Below are 19,790 nucleotides of genomic sequence, written 5' to 3'. Positions count from 1 at the left end.
GATAGCGTATTTGACCAAGTCATTCACCCTAATTTGGATTCATGAAGAAGGCGTGAAATGAGGAGAAGTTAATAGTTTTGACTGTATTTCAAGCGACACGTAGGCACTTATTTGCACACGATGTAACAAGGGTCTCTCGAGAATCTCATTAAATTATGTAAGTCATTTTTCGACTCCTGAAATTTAATTCCCAGACAGTGTGGTTAGTTTTTATGTACAAAAGTGTGGACATAAACCCAGAACCCAAAAAACAGTCATCCTGGGCTAATTCAACCGTAATGCTCCAGTAGGCACATATCAGAAGTCAGATCCAATCTCGATTATCCTGAACCCGGCACCATTTTTGTTGTCTTGAAATGTGCGGTTTCACGACGTGATGAAGATGGCCATTGCCGAACGCACCTCCAGCGGTTATTTGTTCGGAATAGAACTTGACGGGTGAAGGATCTTTCCGGTTCCTTCTGGCGTAACGGTGGTACAAGTGATGGGGAGGTACGCGAGTAGGTAGTATTGTTCGTAGAATTTCGCTTTGAGTCTTTTGAAAAGGGGAGATCTGTTGCGGAATTCGTGGAGTCACTTTATAACATTTGCTTGGATTTGACCGAAGAATGACTGGAGTCAATGAATCTCCAGGAAAGTTCAAGAAGACGCATTCGGGAGAAGAAGGGTGTCCAGTTTTTGTAAATAAGATGCAAATTGGAGTTTTGCTTCCCTGTAACCGGTCAGTTGGCATTTCCTAATAAATAACTCCGCAGCGAAGGCCTTCTTCCTTTCACTGGTGTTAGTTTGCCTTCAAAAACGGCTCTACACTACACGATAACTGGAAGTAGTCCTTAACGTAGCTTTTTTATGCAAACTTCCCATAAATGAGTTGTTAGGACAAACAGTATACCCACGGCAGCCGTCCAGTTGGTAGTCGGTCGGGTATCTGCTACCACGGGAGCTCGCCAGCACGTTCAGCGGCACCTTTGAAATGAGATGTCTGCTTCCCATTTTCGTGTAATCCCTCTGTATTCAGACAACGGCTCAAAGATCTGTACATGTGCCCATCAGGTTGCCTGGCGTAGCTGGGCTCTTACCATGTTTTGGAAGACAGAAGGGTTGTTTGGTAAAACAACGTATGGAAGCGATTCATATCTCGGTGTGGAAGCAGCCTGTTGACGCAGGTCATCAAGTTCATATTCCACCAAATTAGAGTGCACATTTCAAGGCTAATCTAAGGTTTACCAGAATGGTCACATCTAACACTGAATGAACTGCAACCATTTGTATTATCGGCTGTGACTTCACAGACGTTTAATTTAACCGATAAACTTACCGTGACCCAGATTTGACTGGTTCGATCAACCATGTGGCACGACAAGGCAAGTGGGCCAATCCTAGCTAACCTGTTTCTCGACTACGCCTAAGCAATTCAGCCCTCGGTCCTACCTTTAATCTCCTGGTTTATGTCGTTGTAATATTTGATTTCATCTTCTGGATTTGTGAATGTTTTCATATTAGGTGCTTAAATGAGGGCCTAGGAATCACTTTTCGAAAAAAAAGCCTCTGGTGAAGAAAGGATGGTTTCTAACCCATTTGTGGGAGATTTAATTTAATCGATGTAAGTCAATATCACGTTTGTTCAATAATTTGTCGCACAGCCTTCAGTGTAATTCTGTTTCTCCCTTCTGTTTCCCGTCCTGAGACGTGTACAATGACGGTTTAATATTTTCCACTGTATTGCAAACCTGATAATGAAGCGTGATTTTTCACCAGCTTTTTTATAGGATACCCTCATAACACGCTCCTGGCCGATTTCCACTGTCCTGAATGGACATGGCTCCTCGAATGATCGTCAACTGACAATATTTTTAGACCCCATTTAGTGTGCTGTTTTCATCAGCCCAGAAATAGTACTACTTCCACGTTAAGGTCCTTCAGTAACACATTAGCCTTCGGCAACTTGATGTAAACTCTTATTTCATCGTCAGCTTTTGATTATTTTTAAACTAACTGATCCAGGATATGCCTAGTAAAAATAGCTTTACACATAAAAACATTTATGTGGTTAATGGCCCATAGGATTCTTATGTAAAAAATGAGTTCGCCCTAAATTCCCTTTAGAAGCATCAATTTTCATGCAAATTCCTTCTAAGATGCTCAGTTTTGCTGTGGGAATCATTGTTGAGTGGTTTCTTGGCAAAATAACTGCGAAGAAAAAATACCTTTCGTGAGGTAGATTATTTTGGGAGGTTTCTCTTAGAGGATGGGAAATGGATAAAGATTCGAAGTCATGTGACTTGTGACGAAGGGATCGACGAGTAAGAAAACAGAATCTCTTGGTGCTTGTCACCAGATTATTAAGTTACCTTACAATTAACTAAAGTTACAGTTTATTTACAATTAGAGCACCAACATGGTCAGTTATGGGGGTTACCCTGTTTAATGCGAGAGTGTTTTCTAGACTTCCCCGGTAGCAGTGATTATGCTAACGGATTATGGTACGCACAGAAGGAAGAAATAACATCGGCCAAAGTGTCAACAATTTCGTCGCATAATTACTGTTTTGTCCAGTGTACTCGATCGTTCTCACTGAAGTAACTATGCCCAACTGCGTATTTTAATCAATCTTCCAATACTGTTAAAAGCTAGGACAACATATGACAAAGTGGAGCAGCCTGTTTTTGATTCAACTTAATGACCGAAATGAGAGTCAGGCAATCTTCAGTTTGTGAAAATTTGTATCTTCTCCCTTGTTGCAGGGCAGGTAGAAAACGACCAACATATGACTGAGTTGAACGCCAACAGACAGTCCCGTGAACTCCACATAAGACAAGCGAATGAAAGAGGTCTTGTTTAGATGTTCTAGCTCTGGTACATAAAATTATGGTCGACCCTGGAGTGGGATGGGGAACAATTATCAGCTCCACCCAGTATGTTCAAGTGAAGCTTTAGTTTCTTGAGCACCCAACTAGCGGTATTGAACGAAGCAGATAAACGACTGATGTGTGGTTTTCGAATACCAGCTTTTCATTCGCAGTGGCTTTATGAAAACGGACCTCCTTTTTAGGAGAAGCCAGGAGTCAACAATATGTGGTAATCTATTATTTTGGGGGTTATTGAGGACGGTCCCCTTGAAGAAAGAAAACAATAATGTCTACTGAATTATTCATGAAACGTGAAGCATTCCAAAGCCACTTGCTTGGAACCGTGGTGTCTTACGAACGGCTTCCTAGTTGTTACAGCTGTTTTACAGGATACGGATCATGTTTAAAGGCCGACAGTCATAACAGTTGCGTATCGCTTATGGTTAATTACACTACTTTAATGATTTCCTCGCTGCCAACAAGATTTGAAAAGCCTCCCTCCGGCGGTTTCTTTGAAAATAATATTAGGCTTTTATGCAAACCATTTCAAATACTCCTGAGCCACTTTATCATTTACATAGATACGACATTTACTGATGCTTTGCTGATAATAGTCCGGTTTTTGAAACTGTAAATTGTACGTGCATCTTAATATTGTTGTACCCCATCTAGCATACGGAAATATCTTAACAGTAAAGCCAAAGTTAAAGGACAGGAGAAAATAGCAAACAGTAATCTGAATTGGTGTAGACTGCAAAGACTGACACTAAATAATCACGTATCCCACTGGTATACTGATGCTGAATGCCTAATACGACGCGCGACAAAAGGTTGATTTGTACACAAGACAGGTTAATGACTGAAGCAGGTTAGGGAGAACCATTGGACCTTCGAAGTCTATATTCACATAACGTTAAATAGGTTCATTTCGAATATCAGTAGGCATCCGTTATCCATTCTCTCAAAACGCTAAGCGACCACTTTTCAGATACCAGTTCAAAATCTTTTCATTATTTACAGCCAACAAAATGAAACATCATAAAAGAGAAATTCAGCTGGGTTCCAGGTGAGTCTCCCGTCAAAGACAGGTTGACATGCAAATGAGTGTATTTTGTTAATTTCACGCAATTTGGGTATCAACTAGAAGAGAAGGTTGAGTAAACTCAAGGACTGCGACTAAGGGCAAAAACGGCCGTGGTCTGTTGAAGTGTTTCCCACAACCTTATGAATAGTGCACCACTCAAGTTACTTTAGTTCCCTATCCCCATTATAAAAAAATTAGTTCGCACTTAGAATATCAAATTGTGTTTCAGGGACGTCAGTTTTGCGCATGTTGGTAAGCTCCCGTTAGGGTTAGTTCGTGGAAAACGCCGGTCGACACTTTTATGGCTGAAGTTGATTGATCTGTGGAATGAGGGCCATTTTTGGAGATAGTTGAATTTTGGTCTACCAACCATGAGTGGCGATACACACAGTGACCGTCTGCTCTCTGTTTCAAAGCTCCTCACAAGCTCTCCACATCAGTAACTGAAGATGGCAGGCATCAGTTTTCGAACGATCCACTCCATGTATAGGAAGGCTAAAAAGCTGGAAAATGCCTAATTTTAGGAGTATTTTTTAACTTGCAGCTCAGTGGTACTTTGGTCATTACTTTATATGATAGGGCTGAGGGATTTGTATCCCGGAGACAGTCGCGGAGGAAATCGGGCCACTCAGTTCGAGTGGTGAACCAAATGAAGAAATAAGGTTATTGATGTGATAAATTCATGCTAAATTTCCTAACCTCAATGGTCATGCTTATAGGCTGTTTGGGGGAACTATTAATATACCCCCAATCGGAATTACACAGCAGCGCAGTTGTATGTGGGGCTATACACAGTCTATGTCGCTGTCGCAATTTTAGTGCTAGATTTATCTGCCATCAAGTTTTCCAACTCATCTGTAATCACCCTTGATAGATCTGGTAGAAGGCTTGGGAAACAGTACAGTACCGCACACTGTCAGTCCAACCTAGACCAACCCTCAGCGACCTCAAGTTCAAGCTATCGGTCGCCAAGCATCTAATTGAAGCAGCATACGGATTCGAATTTATCACATTGTTCCAGACCTCAATAGACACTAAACGTCCACACAGACTGGTGTCCATCGAGGTAATAGTGATTTATTGCTTTATGCCTGTGCTCTACGTCTAGAAGTCCTAAAATTTATTCTGGGACTACCTTAATTTCATCGATCACGTAACTTCGATTCAGGCTTATGAATGGTGTAATTTACCCCTCATACTGCTTCACATGTTTTGCGCTGGAGCGTACCAAATGACTTTGTCCTGCAACTCTGTTGTTCCTGCTTCCTTCAAAGTCGGAAAAATATCCTAAAAGTGTTTACCTGAATCGATATGTAATTGGCTGAACGGTATTGCCCATCACGATTCCGTAAATGGTTGACCTGTCCGCCTCCAGGCCAATCCAGTTGGAAGAACCAATTCGCTGTCCCACTGCATGAAGGGAAAGAAAAGCATTTTGCATTAAAAAATTCCAGGGTTAAATTATCCAGTATCACTCATCAGTTACAACCTTGCCTTCTACTCTTTTCCAACTACAGGGAAAAAGGCTATTCGTGCTAGAGTGATGAACAGCAGATAAGCTGGGATGAACCATTAAATGTGGAACACTTTTTTTGCTGACAGTGAAGATTATGGGCTATGATTGGCATATAGTGCAAAACCAGAGTGCCAGATAACACAACTTAGTATTGGAATCACCATATAGATCACCACCATTACGGACAAATCTAGCGGACGTAAGTTACCCTAAATGGACTTGTTATTCTGGTATACTGATTTTTCAAATTTCGGAAGTTTTTAACGAATACACATGTTCATGATGATGTCGAACTGGCTTCTTGTAGACCTCTGCTGAATCAAGGAGCTGTTTGGTCGGTTTAGCATATGTCTCATTAAAGTGCAGTTGATATGAGCTATTTAACGGTGAGAACTGTTAGCGATGGCACAAGGTTAGCGCCATATATATTCTTGTCACATCATAAAAGTCTTATAAGATGTCATTGAAAAACTGTTGAAGTAGTCTGACAGGAATTTTACAGGGGTTAAATAGAAATCTAGGAAGGACTCGACATTAAACTCCCATGTCTCGAGTGAAGCCTCCGCTGTCAGAAAATGTTTTACGATGCCTTAAGCTAACACTGAGTTCTCTTGGATATTTATCGCGACACTTTAGGATTCTAATTGTGACAAAGCTTACCAGGAAATGTGATCTTGATGAAGACACAGTTTGACGATGAAAAATAATTCAGTAAAATAAGGGTCTGTTTCACCATAGTCCAAAATCCGGCAAATGAAGAACCAGTGGAACTGAAATCTGGCATACATAGTTTAGAATACTATGGAATATGGTATGGTACTGTATAATATAATATACTATAGAATGCTACTGCTTAGAATACTAACTGAAATAGAATCACGATCGGGTTGTCGATGTCGAAAATATTGTAGGGGATCGTTTCTGGTGATTAACGATCTTTACAGAGCGCATATATTCATAAGACAGTTATTTCAAATGCTATCCTTTGAGAAGTACAATGTCACTAGTTCACGGTTTTTGGCAAATTTGAAAACAACCATATGATGTTTTTAGTACCTTTGGGTTGTTAACAAGACCCTGTTCCAAGTGTTCTCTCGGGGGTTACTTTCCGTGAGACATTAAATTATCATTTCCAAGTTGTTCAGTGTGTTTCATTCTACTCCGTTTTAATCTGAGCATCGTAAGGATCTTACATATCAACATTCACCTGCTTTAACCTGAGGAATGATCTAACGCATGAGCACCAAAATCATGTTCACACTTGAATGATCGATACGAATTATCCAAAGATTGTGAAGTTCCTAAAGCCCTCTGCCTTCTATGTGAGTCGACTGAGGATGGCATTTTTATCGCACTGTTTCTAAGTCTTAATGCGGAAAAAACATGTTATGGTAATTAAGGATTCTTTGAATGGTCCCACAACTGTAATGACATTAGAATTTCCTAGCATAAAACAGCAAACCCAAGACCTTATTAACGCCTACAATTATATGCAAGCCCGTTCAACTGTTCCAGCTTTTATGAAGGGGATAATGTTGTGCCGTACCAGCGATGTGCTATTTGCCTACATATCAAATTCTATTTCTGTTTGTATTGTTTTTGTCAAAATGAGAGCGGGCCGCGAATTCACTTCAGGTGGATAGAAAGCAATAAATAAACCAGACTTACTTCCATCGTACAAATAGACTTCTTTATCGAATGAGGCTCTTAGCATCTCCGCCTGTGGAATGGTATAACGAAATCCCTCACCTGGAGACGGAAAAGGTTGTTATGTGAAACAGCTGGGCCCAGTACCAAACAATGACTATATGGCCCTCGGGAACATCCGGGATTGTAATTTAAAAAAACATGTTGCGTCGCTTGTCTGCTCTCAGTTTGAGTGAGAAACCAAACTTAACGAAAATCCATTGCATTATCAACAAAACAGTCTGACATCTTTGGGCTCGTTACCATGTTAAATTTGTGTACACCATTTGCGTGAAAAGGAATCAGTGAGGTGAAATAGCTTGGGGAATAAAGGTCAACAAAACAAGTGCAGGAACATTGTCTCGCTAGTGATGAAAAATTCGTATGTTGCGTGTTCCCATCACCTTGCCAAGCACAAAAAATCGTGCTTATAAGTACAATCTAACCGAAGTAATCACAGTTCTACATTTGACATTTATTGTTGCGCTGTATGACCGAAAGCTTCCCTAAATTCATGTTTCCTTTTTCGTAACTTCATTTTTAGTACAATTTGGTCGCAATTTTTTGTATGAACCACATTGCGTACATTACCCGACAGCTACAAAACTGATGGCAATTGAGAAAGTACAAAGCCCCAAGTTGAACGAGATAACATTGAATTTGATCGAGAGGCTTAATTTCGGTAGACCTTTATTCTTGATGTGAATACACACATGTTCGTTTATGATATATGAGCCAAATGTGGATATGCTGGGGGTTTCTTTTACCCCAGATATGGACGGAACATTTTTTCATTTGTCTTGTGTGTTCTCCATGAACTAGGAAAACCAACTCCCAGAACGTCAGTGTGACTTCTACAACCAGGATCGTGGAAAACAGGACGGTGCTTTGGAAACGCTGCCCACCCTAACTCGCATCTTCTAAACCAATGGTCGCTGTCGGATTATTCATTCAGATGGATCAAGCCGGACTGCTCTTAATTTTAATTGTTATACTGCTAAGAAGGGGTTACTAATGCCGACTGCTGGTAGGCAAGTTTCGTTCTTCTTCAGTTCGGGTGAGTCATGACATAGTCGACCTGTTAGCCAGCAAACAAACATAGGCAAGTTTTGTTCTTCTTCAGTTTGTGTGAATCACGAGATAGTCGACCTGTTAGCCAGCAAACAAACATACCTGTATAGATGGTGAAGCGCGGTTCACTTAGTGTGGAGGTGTTTGCTACCGAGCTAAATTCCATATGACCTGATTCAGCAGAAGAATCACGATCTGACTCCGGCGGACTCCGTGCGCATGCTCCCATCCTGTCGACTAGGGCTGCCTCCACAGTACCCAGGCCCATAGTGGTCAAATGCAGCCGAAACGATGTTGACGGAGCTGACCACGGCGAGTGAAACGCCTGCCGATCTGTTGTGTAGCCAGTAACAAGACCCACGTTCTTTTCCACGGAGACGACAGACGGTGCAAATAGGAGCAGGTTTTGCAGCTTATTGATTTTTTCCCAAGGACATTTTGTGAGCGTGTTCAGGCCGGGCGACAATGATGAGTCTGATATCTTATTGGTGGTTTCCATAAGGAGTGACAGTTGAGCCCAGACGACGAAAATGGTTTTTCCAGCTGAATAAGGAAAGAAACTTTAAGTTGCATCCGCTTCATTCTTCTATGTAACAAAACAATTTATTAGACAATCGAAATGAACACGTGTTTCGTTCAACTTTTTTCTCACCTATTTTCTTATCTAAGCACACTAATTCTGGGATATGTTTGAGTCACAGGATGTGACGTCCATACGGGAGAAGCAGTAAACAGCTGATAGAGTATTCCATGTGGACAAATGGGCCCATTTGATCCTTACTACTCGGTTTCCTTGCGCGAACAACGTTGCTTTACACGTACACTGTTCACCTGACCGGTATTGCGTTGCGAACAGGTGGAAAAGATTCATTTGGATGTCTTAAACAGCAACGGTTACTCCAAAGCTGCTTCGAAATATTGTTTTTTCTGATTGTTTATTTGGCTTTTGGGTAGTTCATTAGATCGACATCATCCAGCCGGCCTGGTAGGTCACTGATTTTCCGCACTCTGAAACACTGACCGACTATTTGTTATTGACATATCGCGATAACTATTGACTGGTTCAAAGTGCCCTGGACACCCATATATTCAAGTGGACTCGGTTGTCCTACGCCCCTCCCGATTGTGCCCCTTTTTTAATCGTATATCAGGTTGGTGATGCCGTCTTTCGTGGTTGTTTCATTGAATCAAAGCCTTATTTGTTCATGTTCTCAAGTCAACGAAGAAAATAGTCACACACGGACCAAAAATTACGTATTGACTGACCCATGGAAAGCACTTTTAAATTTCTACACATTTCCCGTTAACCAACTAGCTGGTTCTGTCGGCACCTGTTTACACAGCTGGTGGCTGATTTTCACTGCACACTGGCCAATATTTGGAACCTGCACGACAGAACCTGTTTGGATTTCATTCACCAGATCATTATCACCCTTAATTTTGTTTTCGCTCTATCGTTTCCGCCTCTATCCAACGTTTGTTTGCCCACTCCAAACGCACCTTTCAGCTGGCTTTGGCATGGGCCGTCAGATTTGATAAAACTAGGGTTTTAGTAAAATGGATGAAGTATAACATTGGATTTGAATCTCTAAAATACCTTTCAGGAGAATGGACGAAGAATGGTGCTGATCGTTTAAAGTCGGTCAGAAATAGCCTCGCAAAATATTTGAAATAAGGAATGCTAAATTCCCGATAATTCGACTCATACTAAAACAAAACCGAGAATTCACGTTAAGCGGTATTCATTAAATGAAACAGCGTATGTGTTTGTCCAGAGCGTTGGACTACTGCTCTGTGACGCCCAAGATGATTCTAACAATTAGTTAGGATTTTTTGTAATGTACTACTCATAAGGTTGCCGAAAATCCGTCGACAGCTCACGACCGGTTTCGCCTTTTTGGGGCTCATGAGGTAGGCGCAGTCCCCGGGTTTACGTCAACCTTATGTTCTACTTGCACGGAATCAGCGACTATACACTCAGTTGCCTGAGAACGTCACAAACGGAGATTCTGCTGGGTTCCAGATGAGTCTCTCGAAAAACCAAATTAGTTTGCAAATGAGTGTATATTCGCTAATTTCGTGCAATTTGGTTTCAAGTAGAACATAAGGTTGAGGGAAACTCGGAGACTGCGCCTATCTGATTAGCGGGATATCTCGAATATCGTAACCACTGAAACATGAGGCGGCCTGGTGCAGCACATTCAGTTGCCTGAGAACATCACAAGCGATCGATTCAGCTGGGTTCCAGGTGAGTAGTTCGAAAAACCAAATTAGTTTGCAGATGAGTGTATATTCGCTAGTTAGGATTTTGTTTCACTTACTGATCGACCTTCGGTTTACCGTCAGATTTTGTTCGCATGATGTCCCATCAAACCGCGATGAAATATGTGCAAATCAATTGTCTAAACCAGCCAACCGACCGACAGTAATTCGAGTGAACTTACAGTCATTTCACCATTTAACCGAAGAGTGTTCACCTCAGTCATGGCATTAAAATTACTTGCCCGGATTGGACCAAATGAAACAAATTCCTTTACATAAGCATTCACAACTGAACGAATATTGTACATTGCGTGCTCCGTGAACGAGGACTGCCTGATGTTAAGCTATATAAACTGTTTTCATCAACAATTTCAAGTGTGTGGTAGTTTATCAATTGGAAATTGTTCGGGACCGATTGGGGGGAAGTCATCATTTCAGAGGGGTTTGGTGAACGATTGTTGGATTTATTGCTGGGCAACGTTTCGCTTTTGACGCAAAAGTTTCGTCAGGCCAAGTGAGTAAGTAAGTGGGTCGATTGGGTTTTAAGGCAGTCAGGGAACCCATCCGTGAGATTCCTTATGACTGGTGACTTGATCAGTGCTGGGTGTTCAGTCTGATCTTCCTGTTTGTTGATTAGTGGGGATGACTAAGATTTACGATAGACTGGTTAGGGGGGATTCGTCTTTATGATGAACCCGGATTTTTCGTTCTTGTTTTTTCAGCCTAGGACACCATAATGGAAACTTCCTCTTGGGGTCTTCACAGATTTCGTTCATCTGTGTTCGTCCAAGTGTGCTGGGACAATTGGTTTTGGGATGGGTGTGTGTGTGTGTGTGGGGGGGGGGTAATTGGATCTAACTGTACTTGGATTTTGTACTTTTAGACCCGGGCCATTTCCCTGATAACTGCACACCGCCTCGTGTCATCTTGGCTGATCTAAGACCGCTCTCCACACGTTTGCAAGTTCTACCCCCTCTATTGTATTCACACTCGGATACTTGGTGATTTCCACATCCTCGTCCACCAGTCCCTGTGGTGTGAATCTTAACCCCCGTCTCAGGATATCCACATTTTCAAAGTCTATCCGATGCTCAGTGTCTAGAGCATGCCCTGTCATTGCCGAATCTTTGACTAACGCCTGCGTTTCTCGGTGCTCTGTTATGCGCTCATGCTCACCGATTCTGGTTTGCAATTCCCTGACTGTCTGACCTCAGTAAACCTTCGTACAGTCGTTAAAGTTTGTTTTGTATACACAGTTCCTAGTCCTATCAACCGGAAGGCGATCCCTTAAATGCACCTCACGGATTGGTTCCCTGACTGCCTTAAAGCTCAATCAACCTACTTACTCACTTGGCCTGACGAAGCTTTTGTGTCAAAAGCGAAACGTTGCCCAGCAATAAATGCTCCGATTGTTCATCACACCCCTCTGGAAAGAATGTGGCAGCTTACATTGCGCAACATGGTTAACACGAAAGATCGTGGTTTTTTTAAAGTTAGATAGATGATCATGACAGGTGAATCGTCCATTTTTCACTGAATTACTCTAACTCACGTACGGTTCGCCTTTCTTATATTTAAGCAGCATGAAAAGGGACGGGGCATCTGTGACCAGCATCAATTTTACTTCGTAAAATAGCATTATTGTACACAGCAAAGACTGACTTAGGGACTTGGACTTTGAAGGAGAAAATTTTCTGATCCATTCTTTATTGAGGTATAAATCCTCCCAGGCGTAGTAATACCCAAAGTAATAGAGCGCAAAAAAAACTTACTTTTGCAGAGCAACACCAAGCGTAAACAGAGACAATCATCAGGCTACTGATCGCGATTTATCTGTGGTTTTGACCTAAATGTACTTGCTTGCTAAGCCGAAAAGGTCTGCATTTCCCTGTCCAAAACAAGCCAAAGCACGACAAATGATACAGTCTATGGTTGGAGGTATTGCGTTATTTTTTCAGTCTTTGGAAAAGGCCTGGTTTGTGCACCTCAGAAAAGCAAGACAGCCATTTTATTGGTTGAAGGATTCTTGTGAAACAAATTGATCCGCAGAACACTCTGCTAGGACCAACTGGATGGACTCCATCTACAGTACTACAGCACTGTACTACGAATAGATTTGGAACGAGGCGGATGACGTGTCCATCCTCAGCTTAAGACAAAATCATCGTCTTCTAGTCAAGAGAGTGAGCTATAGAGAAGTAGGTAGAATTGTGGACTCGTTAAGGTGAATTGCAGAAACAACTTGTCAAAAGTGCGTTTGGATATCATGTGTTTATAACCGACCGACCGAATGGCCGAATGTCATCTTTCTGGACACCTAAGAAGTAGGCATTTTTGCTGGATTTAGCAATAATTAGACAGAGATACCTGCTGGGCGTTAATTTCCTCCAATTTTAGTTGTATGCAATGGAGTTTCTGGTTTTGGTATGTCCATTTTGTGTTTATTTTACATAAACTTGAAAGATCATATCCCATTCTCAAGTAGATTGTTTCCCAGTTTAGCTGGGTGTGGTCCCAGAGGAAGCATTATGGCTACCTCATTAGTCTGGCGATAACGATTGCCATTGGATGAGTTGTGCGATGTGAAGTTAGCTCCTCACTTTAGCCCATAGGAAACTTCTTCGAATCCCAAAAATTGAAAATTGGCAAAAATGAAATTCAGTATTCTGACGTAGGGACAGATGAACAATGAGGATACACTTGAAGAAAATATAAATGCGTTCAAAATTTATTGGTTTCGAATAGGATTATGCCCAACAATCGATTTATGAGTATTTTGGATAATCGTACACAGCTACTGAACACTTTTGAGATATGGGTAATCGTACATATAAAGAATCGAAACACCGGTCTCATAAATTTAAGCCAAACCCCATAGATAATGATTCTGATGACTCTTGACAAAGCACTCAGAGTTAGAATGCATATATTGTTGTATTTTGACTCAGTGATGCCTAATAAACTAAAGCCAAGCTTTTGAACTTTAAAATGCCGTCTGTTGTGTTTGTTATTCAATTATAGGAAGCGAGAAAAATAGCCCAAACCCACACATGAGTCTTGGGCATACAGAATACTACCTACAACCTGATCAGAGTTCATGGCTTTCAAAGCGTCATTGCTGACAGAAACTCTGTGAACTTTACACCGTGTCACTTTACACGCCTATCCCTTGTCCCGAGGACTTATATTTGACTACTAGCAAAAGAAATCTAAACTGCATGGATTTCCTTTTCTCAAATGCAGCACCGAAGATTTACGTAAATTACCTTGTGGTTTTGGTAATGGTGTATTCTCAATACCAAATTATGTGCATGGCAGATAGGTTTGAATTCACAAACACCACTTATTTGAATTGAAGTACCTCACAATGATGATCTCCTGTTTTTTCATGCAATAGCGTAACATCTAGTGCTATCCCACTGCCTTTTGCTTACGACGTAAAAATGAGCACACTGGATTGTGTCAGAGAAAATTTTGAAGTCATAGAATTTAGGCGAGGAAGTACACATGTGAGTGATAAGTCATCAGATACACATTACTCACCATGTTTTGCCATCTCCCATATTCCTACATCGGGATTGCATGGTGCAGGACAATTCGGTCGTAAGAATCGATCAATGGCAGTGGATAGATGCCATCGATAGTCGAGTGAATTGATAGGTTCTATGACCCAGTTGCGATTAGATGACTTGGGAATGATCTGCAAGCGTACGCGATGATTGGCCGGTGAGTTCGGGTGTTGCGGTTGAAGAGCTGCGTCAAACCAGTCTTGAACCTCAACGGTGAAGCCGATAGCAATAGGAGTTTTCTGATCTACTGTGTAAATCTGAATGCTGTAATGGTGGAGGAATGTATACACGAACAGTGAGAAACGATCCTCCTAAAGGCGAACATATGTTGAACCCAGGAGCAAATCTGTGGGCTAACATCTGCACCGAAAGAGCAGTCATCCTCTTCCGAAAGGATGATTTCTTGGAAAGATGTATTATTGTTTATGAAACTGTTTTTAACCTTTGCAGCAACCGCTAGAGATATGTGGTATCCTCTCACTAAATTCATGCTCTCAATAGGTGTCACGCTAAAGTTCATAGGATAGATTTAACAAAGTATTATACGTTTACTTATTATAGCTTTTAAAAGAGAAACCAAGTGAATATCGTCATTGCACGAAAGGCGTCACGCTCACCTACCGTTACTTGACATTAGTCCGAGTTCTGGAAAAATCAGTAGTGTCTTTTTCTCGCTGATCAAAAAGGCATAGTGACAGGAACTTCAAACAGTATCTTGATTTATAGTTGATTTTTTGCATGTTATGATTGTCAAAACCAGAGGCCCGATAGGTAGCGTTGGTATTATACAGTAAATTGAACACTGCATGAACTACTTTAGGATTTTAGGCTGAAGGTTACATTACCTTGTCCTTTGTTCTGCATATATGAACTGATACAAGAATGTCCAAACCCAAACACATTCTACTGATTATATCTACAGAAACGCTGTTGTATTGCCCAGATGCTAAGGACTGTGCTGAACAATTCAATATGGAAGCGCATTCGAGAAAACCCGTATAGTACCCATTTTTGTTAGTTCGACTGCACAAAGGAACCTGGGGATTAGACCTCAGGTTAATCAGTGGTTTCATGTCATTTTAGATAAATCAACACCCTCGCGCACCTGTTCTGCGTGTTAGCGCCTGCAATATAAAGGTAAACTGTGCGTGAAACGGTGCCAGAGAAGAGTCAGTTGCTTACTGACAAGAATGGTGGACAAAAGACTGTCCAACTAGTACAGACGGCTCAGCTTCGGAAAGTTGTGAGACCGCACCACGGAAGAATGGCACCAACGAGTTACAGAATTTGTGGTTGTTGCAACCGCTTGCCTCTAAAATCGTCACTTTAAGAGCATGGACTCATATTGGCCTATTTGACCAGGTAAAGTCTATAATGTTTAGTGGACAAAGAAGGCCTGCTTAACTAAGTTCTTATTTTGCAAGTATTTCGTTCCAAAATATATTTATTGGGCCTTGTGCGGTTACGTCTAATTTATTAGTTTGATCCAGGGTGACACCAATTTCGCTTGGTTATCCAGACTGTTCTAATAAAATTAGTAAAAATATCGACAGTTTCAAAGTTGAAGGGAAGAAATAGTTCCATTACTCTTATGTAAAGTCAAATAATACCGACATGAAAAAAGATGATGGCTTGCAAGGAAACGAAACACAATTTCCACTGAGCACTATAAACCGAAAAATAAACAGAATTCTTAAATACGATAACCACACCCAATTAACTGACAAAGCAACGCTTATTTAATTGGCACAACACAAACAGGACAATGAAGAGACTGAAATGAATCGGCCAAAATGTCACCCGCAGCCGAATTGACATTTTTGATGTGTTCGGTGGACCACACAGATTTTCTAGCGGATGTAAGCTTCCTGTTTCTTCCACTCAACGAAATTTGTTTAAAGGTATGTCTGTCGCAGTTTTCTCGTAGCGAAACAAGAAAAACACAACGGACCAGATAGAGACAAAGATAAACAATTGTTGTCGACTTACGCAAATAAATAGGGTTCTTTTCGAGTGTGATATCGTAATGGCAGGCCAAACAGATGTGTGTTATCCGACGTCAAACCAAGCCATGCCGAATCATCCAGTTTCAAACCGTCTGTCAAAGTTTATTTGCCCACGGGGTTTGCAGCAGTGGATCATTAATAGGAATGGGGAAGAAGTGTTTGGCGATGAGTCGGTCATAAACCCAGCGAAAATCGTGAGCAACATAAGCTCGCCCATAAATTCTCTTGCTCAGCAGTTGATGTGGACATGTGAGAGACATCGGGTGGGAACTACAGATACGTACGTGCGCACGCAGGTTTGAATTCATGCACACAAACACGGAATATTGGTAGCGTTGACGAAGCCATCAACTGCTCGATAAGACAAACCACACTCAATGCCACTGCCTTGCATTTAGTGAGAGCAAAGTCTGATGATTAATAAGGAGGGTGTTCATTAGACCCAGTATTTGGACGTGATGGAAAATGCATCGAGTGTATATTCACTTCAATAAGTTTGCTGTTTCAGCTCAGCAAATAGAATGAGGCTCTCTTTCAAGGTCCAACTGGAACAAATGCAGTCATGTCGGAGGGTAACGAATTAATAAATCCTTGCCATTATTATGTATGGAGGAGCCATCCTCAAGAACGCGTCTTAGAATACACAGGACGCGGCCTTCAACAGGTTGTATTCCGCAGGATTCTACATGTTGCTCTATCTCGTATTAGCCTTCTTTGTATTTTCACCAGTTCAGTCACCTACCTTTTGGCAAAAAACTAAGTGTGATTTTACCCCACCAATTTAACAGAAAATCACGATCACCCACCAACAGACATCCGATGGAATTTAGCCTCTCTTAATATCCAGTTGTTTGAGACCAGTGAGAGTCATGATTGAGGTTCTGAATGAGAATCCTCAAGTACATAGCCCCTGCGTCAACATAAAAAGTGGTACTTTTAGGAACTCACTTTTGACCGCTCGCCTATTTGTGTGATCAAGTCACGTGTTCTCAACTAACAGACTTGTAGTTTTCAGTAGTATATTTTTACTCATTGTCCAAAACGCAATGCCTTAACTCGTGATATTTTAACAGAGCATAGAAGTAAAACAGTGGCGTGAATCGGTCGACATAGATTTTGGGGCAAAGTGTACTCCTATTTTGATCCTAAATTAGGTATACATATGTATATATGTATTTTCCAATGTATTTTTAACATGCAGGAGTACAAATTTCCGGTGCAATAACGCAATTGCGACGGAGTGTTAAAGGTAGGAGATAAGAAACCCTGGCTTACGCACTGTAGATTTGACTTTGCTGTAGTTTACAGTGAATCAGTGGTTCCTGGAATTAGTGAATAGACAAGGGAAAGCTGATCCTCATGTTTGATGCTCACGGGTTAGCTGAACGGTTGCTGAATCTGGAAAAAACTTCTCATCCAACTGGGGCAAGTGAACATTAGTCTTGCGACCACTACTGTAACATTGTAAGTACACTGTCTCCTTCTTAGTGACCATCAAAAATACATTCAAATGATTAGAAGTAAAAGTGCATTTTGCAAGTGAGGTAACAGCACTCGTCGAGTAGAAATAGTGTTGATGAAGACAGATCACGTACCACAAATTCTCTTATTTTTATGTGCTTTACTTACACCCGACTGACGAACTTGAGTTCATCTCGTTTTTAGTCCCACACTGTTAGTCGAAATGTGTGTCGATAAAGAACGCCGTCTGAAACAAACTCGGCATAAAGTATTACCCATTGGCTAAATTCTTGCTTACTTTATGTTCCCTCCTATCCACATCCACTGGACTCAAGGATGATCGTCCCGGAAAGCGGTGGCAAAACCTCCGCTCTACCGTCACACTTCCGTTGTTGTAGGAAAATAAATCACTGTTAACTTTTGTCATACCGCTGTCATCAGCTCACCAAGCATAGGGAAGCCTGGCGACTGTGTTCGGGTTTCTAATCACAATGGGTGATTAAATCAATTAACTTAGCTTCCTTCCCAATTTGGTGAATCTCAGAATTATGTTGAAAAATGCCTGGTCACCATAGTCAGTTCCTTAGTTAGCGACTGTGTACCATATATATCAACATAAACCGCCTCGCAGATGAGCGGTTTTTTATTGAAGGAACAAAGCTATTATAGTCTGTTCCTCGGGACCAATAAAGCTGAAGCCACGGTGTGTACGAACGGAAATTCTAACCAAAAATTCCTCAGCCTTCGGTTCACCTACTACAGAAGACTCGAATCAACTGATTTGATTGTGCGGACCCGGTAACAATGAAAGAAAAACCAGTGAAGATAACATTTCAGTTAACGAAGGTTCGAAATATAGATCACTACTTAAAATTTCGGAAGCTTGAAAATTACCACAGAGGTTGAGGGAAGCACCTGTTGCACTCATAGCAATCACGAAGAACGTGAATGAAAAACTCACGGATATCGATTAGTTCCATAAATTGTATCCTCTTCAGTGGGGCTGCTTTGGCCGCATTAATCAACTTCTTGAATGACACCCCTGATATTGGAGACAAAGAGGATTGGACTTATGCGGCGAAAACAGTGAGAGAAAAATTGCCCGTCTTATTGATTCACATTTTACGGTTTATTCCTCATTACGCGACCGTAGTCATGCACAAGTAAGTCATTGCGTATGATCAACCAACAGTCATCAACCACTCTAGGAAATCGTAGTGAATCATTTGAAGTGATTTTACATCACACTGGCTGTTACGCAGCACTGTGTTCCAATTGATGTAGTGGAAAATACCACGCTTATGCTCCGCAGTACAATTCGATTAAGATGTCCAAGACCATAACGAATCTTGACAGAGGTTTATTTTTCTACAGTGCATTGACGTATTTCTTAAGACACCTCCTCGTCCATAGAATTCTTTGTCAGCTACTTTTTATCAGTTTATTTTTGGCAAACTTGCTTAGGGGAGGGAAAGCTTTATTCATTTCCTCTCATGGCTAGTTTTCATTTGAATGCTACACTAATAATAAATTCAACAGAGTAGGATGCATTGAATTCCATCTCTTGAATGCGTTTCGACAAAATGGCTACACTGTGTACCCCCAGAAGCATCCGATGTTTGACACAAAGCTGTACACCGGAAATTATTGTACTTTTCTTAAGGATCCTGAGTTCTAGTCTAGTCTAAACTCACTGAAAGTGAGCACAGGGAACTGATTCTGTGCTGCATTATGGTGGTCATTTGTGTGAAAAACGTACTGTGCTACGTGACTTGGTTTCTCTTTGTTTGTGGTCTGGGTGTTTAATTTGGCAAAAAATCCTCGAGTGACGTCTTCAAGGGTCACACAAATGACCTTCTAACTCATTCCTCTCCAACAACCCATTGATAAATTAGACTGAAAAGTGGACCTCTATGCAAATATAGGTCAGGTCGCATCTGACCAAGTCAAACGCTGTCCTCACCAACTGCAAAATTGAACATATTTTCGGACATAATATGACTAGCACTCGTCTACCGTTTTGGTAAATCTAATACTCTGGATGCACAGGGATTTCGTCAAGATCAGCTGGATGATGGTATAGATCACAAATAAATAAATAAACTAAGTTTGGTGAGCAAAACATCAAAGCTTCCGACCATGCATTGCATTGCAATTGCGGAACACGCACTGGACACGGGACGGACAATAGATTTGACTCGAGGACTACGGTCCACGTCACAGAGACTGATAGCCAAGGCGGTAGAAATCCTCAATCATCCCAGCGCGAACGGATTGGAAGGCGTG

The 19,790-nt window shown here is 41.3% G+C and overlaps 1 protein-coding gene across 1 annotated transcript in view; it reads right to left on the bottom strand.

The window, feature by feature from the left end:
* T265_08920 (hypothetical protein) overlaps positions 1-16,303 on the bottom strand; it is a gene marked incomplete at both ends in the record, with an annotated part of 28,716 nt that extends 12,413 nt beyond the window's left edge. The window contains 8 exons of the mRNA XM_009174859.1: positions 5,235-5,343; positions 7,118-7,198; positions 8,309-8,749; positions 11,328-11,443; positions 11,467-11,668; positions 14,012-14,294; positions 14,480-14,546; positions 16,158-16,303. Of these exons, the coding sequence (XP_009173123.1) occupies positions 5,235-5,343; positions 7,118-7,198; positions 8,309-8,749; positions 11,328-11,443; positions 11,467-11,668; positions 14,012-14,294; positions 14,480-14,546; positions 16,158-16,303 (1,445 nt within the window). The remainder of the gene's footprint in view (positions 1-5,234; positions 5,344-7,117; positions 7,199-8,308; positions 8,750-11,327; positions 11,444-11,466; positions 11,669-14,011; positions 14,295-14,479; positions 14,547-16,157) is intronic.
* Positions 16,304-19,790: the final 3,487 nt, after the last annotated feature.

This window comes from Opisthorchis viverrini, assembly GCF_000715545.1.
Source record: "Opisthorchis viverrini unplaced genomic scaffold opera_v5_246, whole genome shotgun sequence".
Taxonomy (NCBI): Eukaryota; Metazoa; Platyhelminthes; class Trematoda; order Opisthorchiida; family Opisthorchiidae; genus Opisthorchis; species Opisthorchis viverrini.
This window is presented reverse-complemented; position numbering and strand designations above follow the sequence as displayed.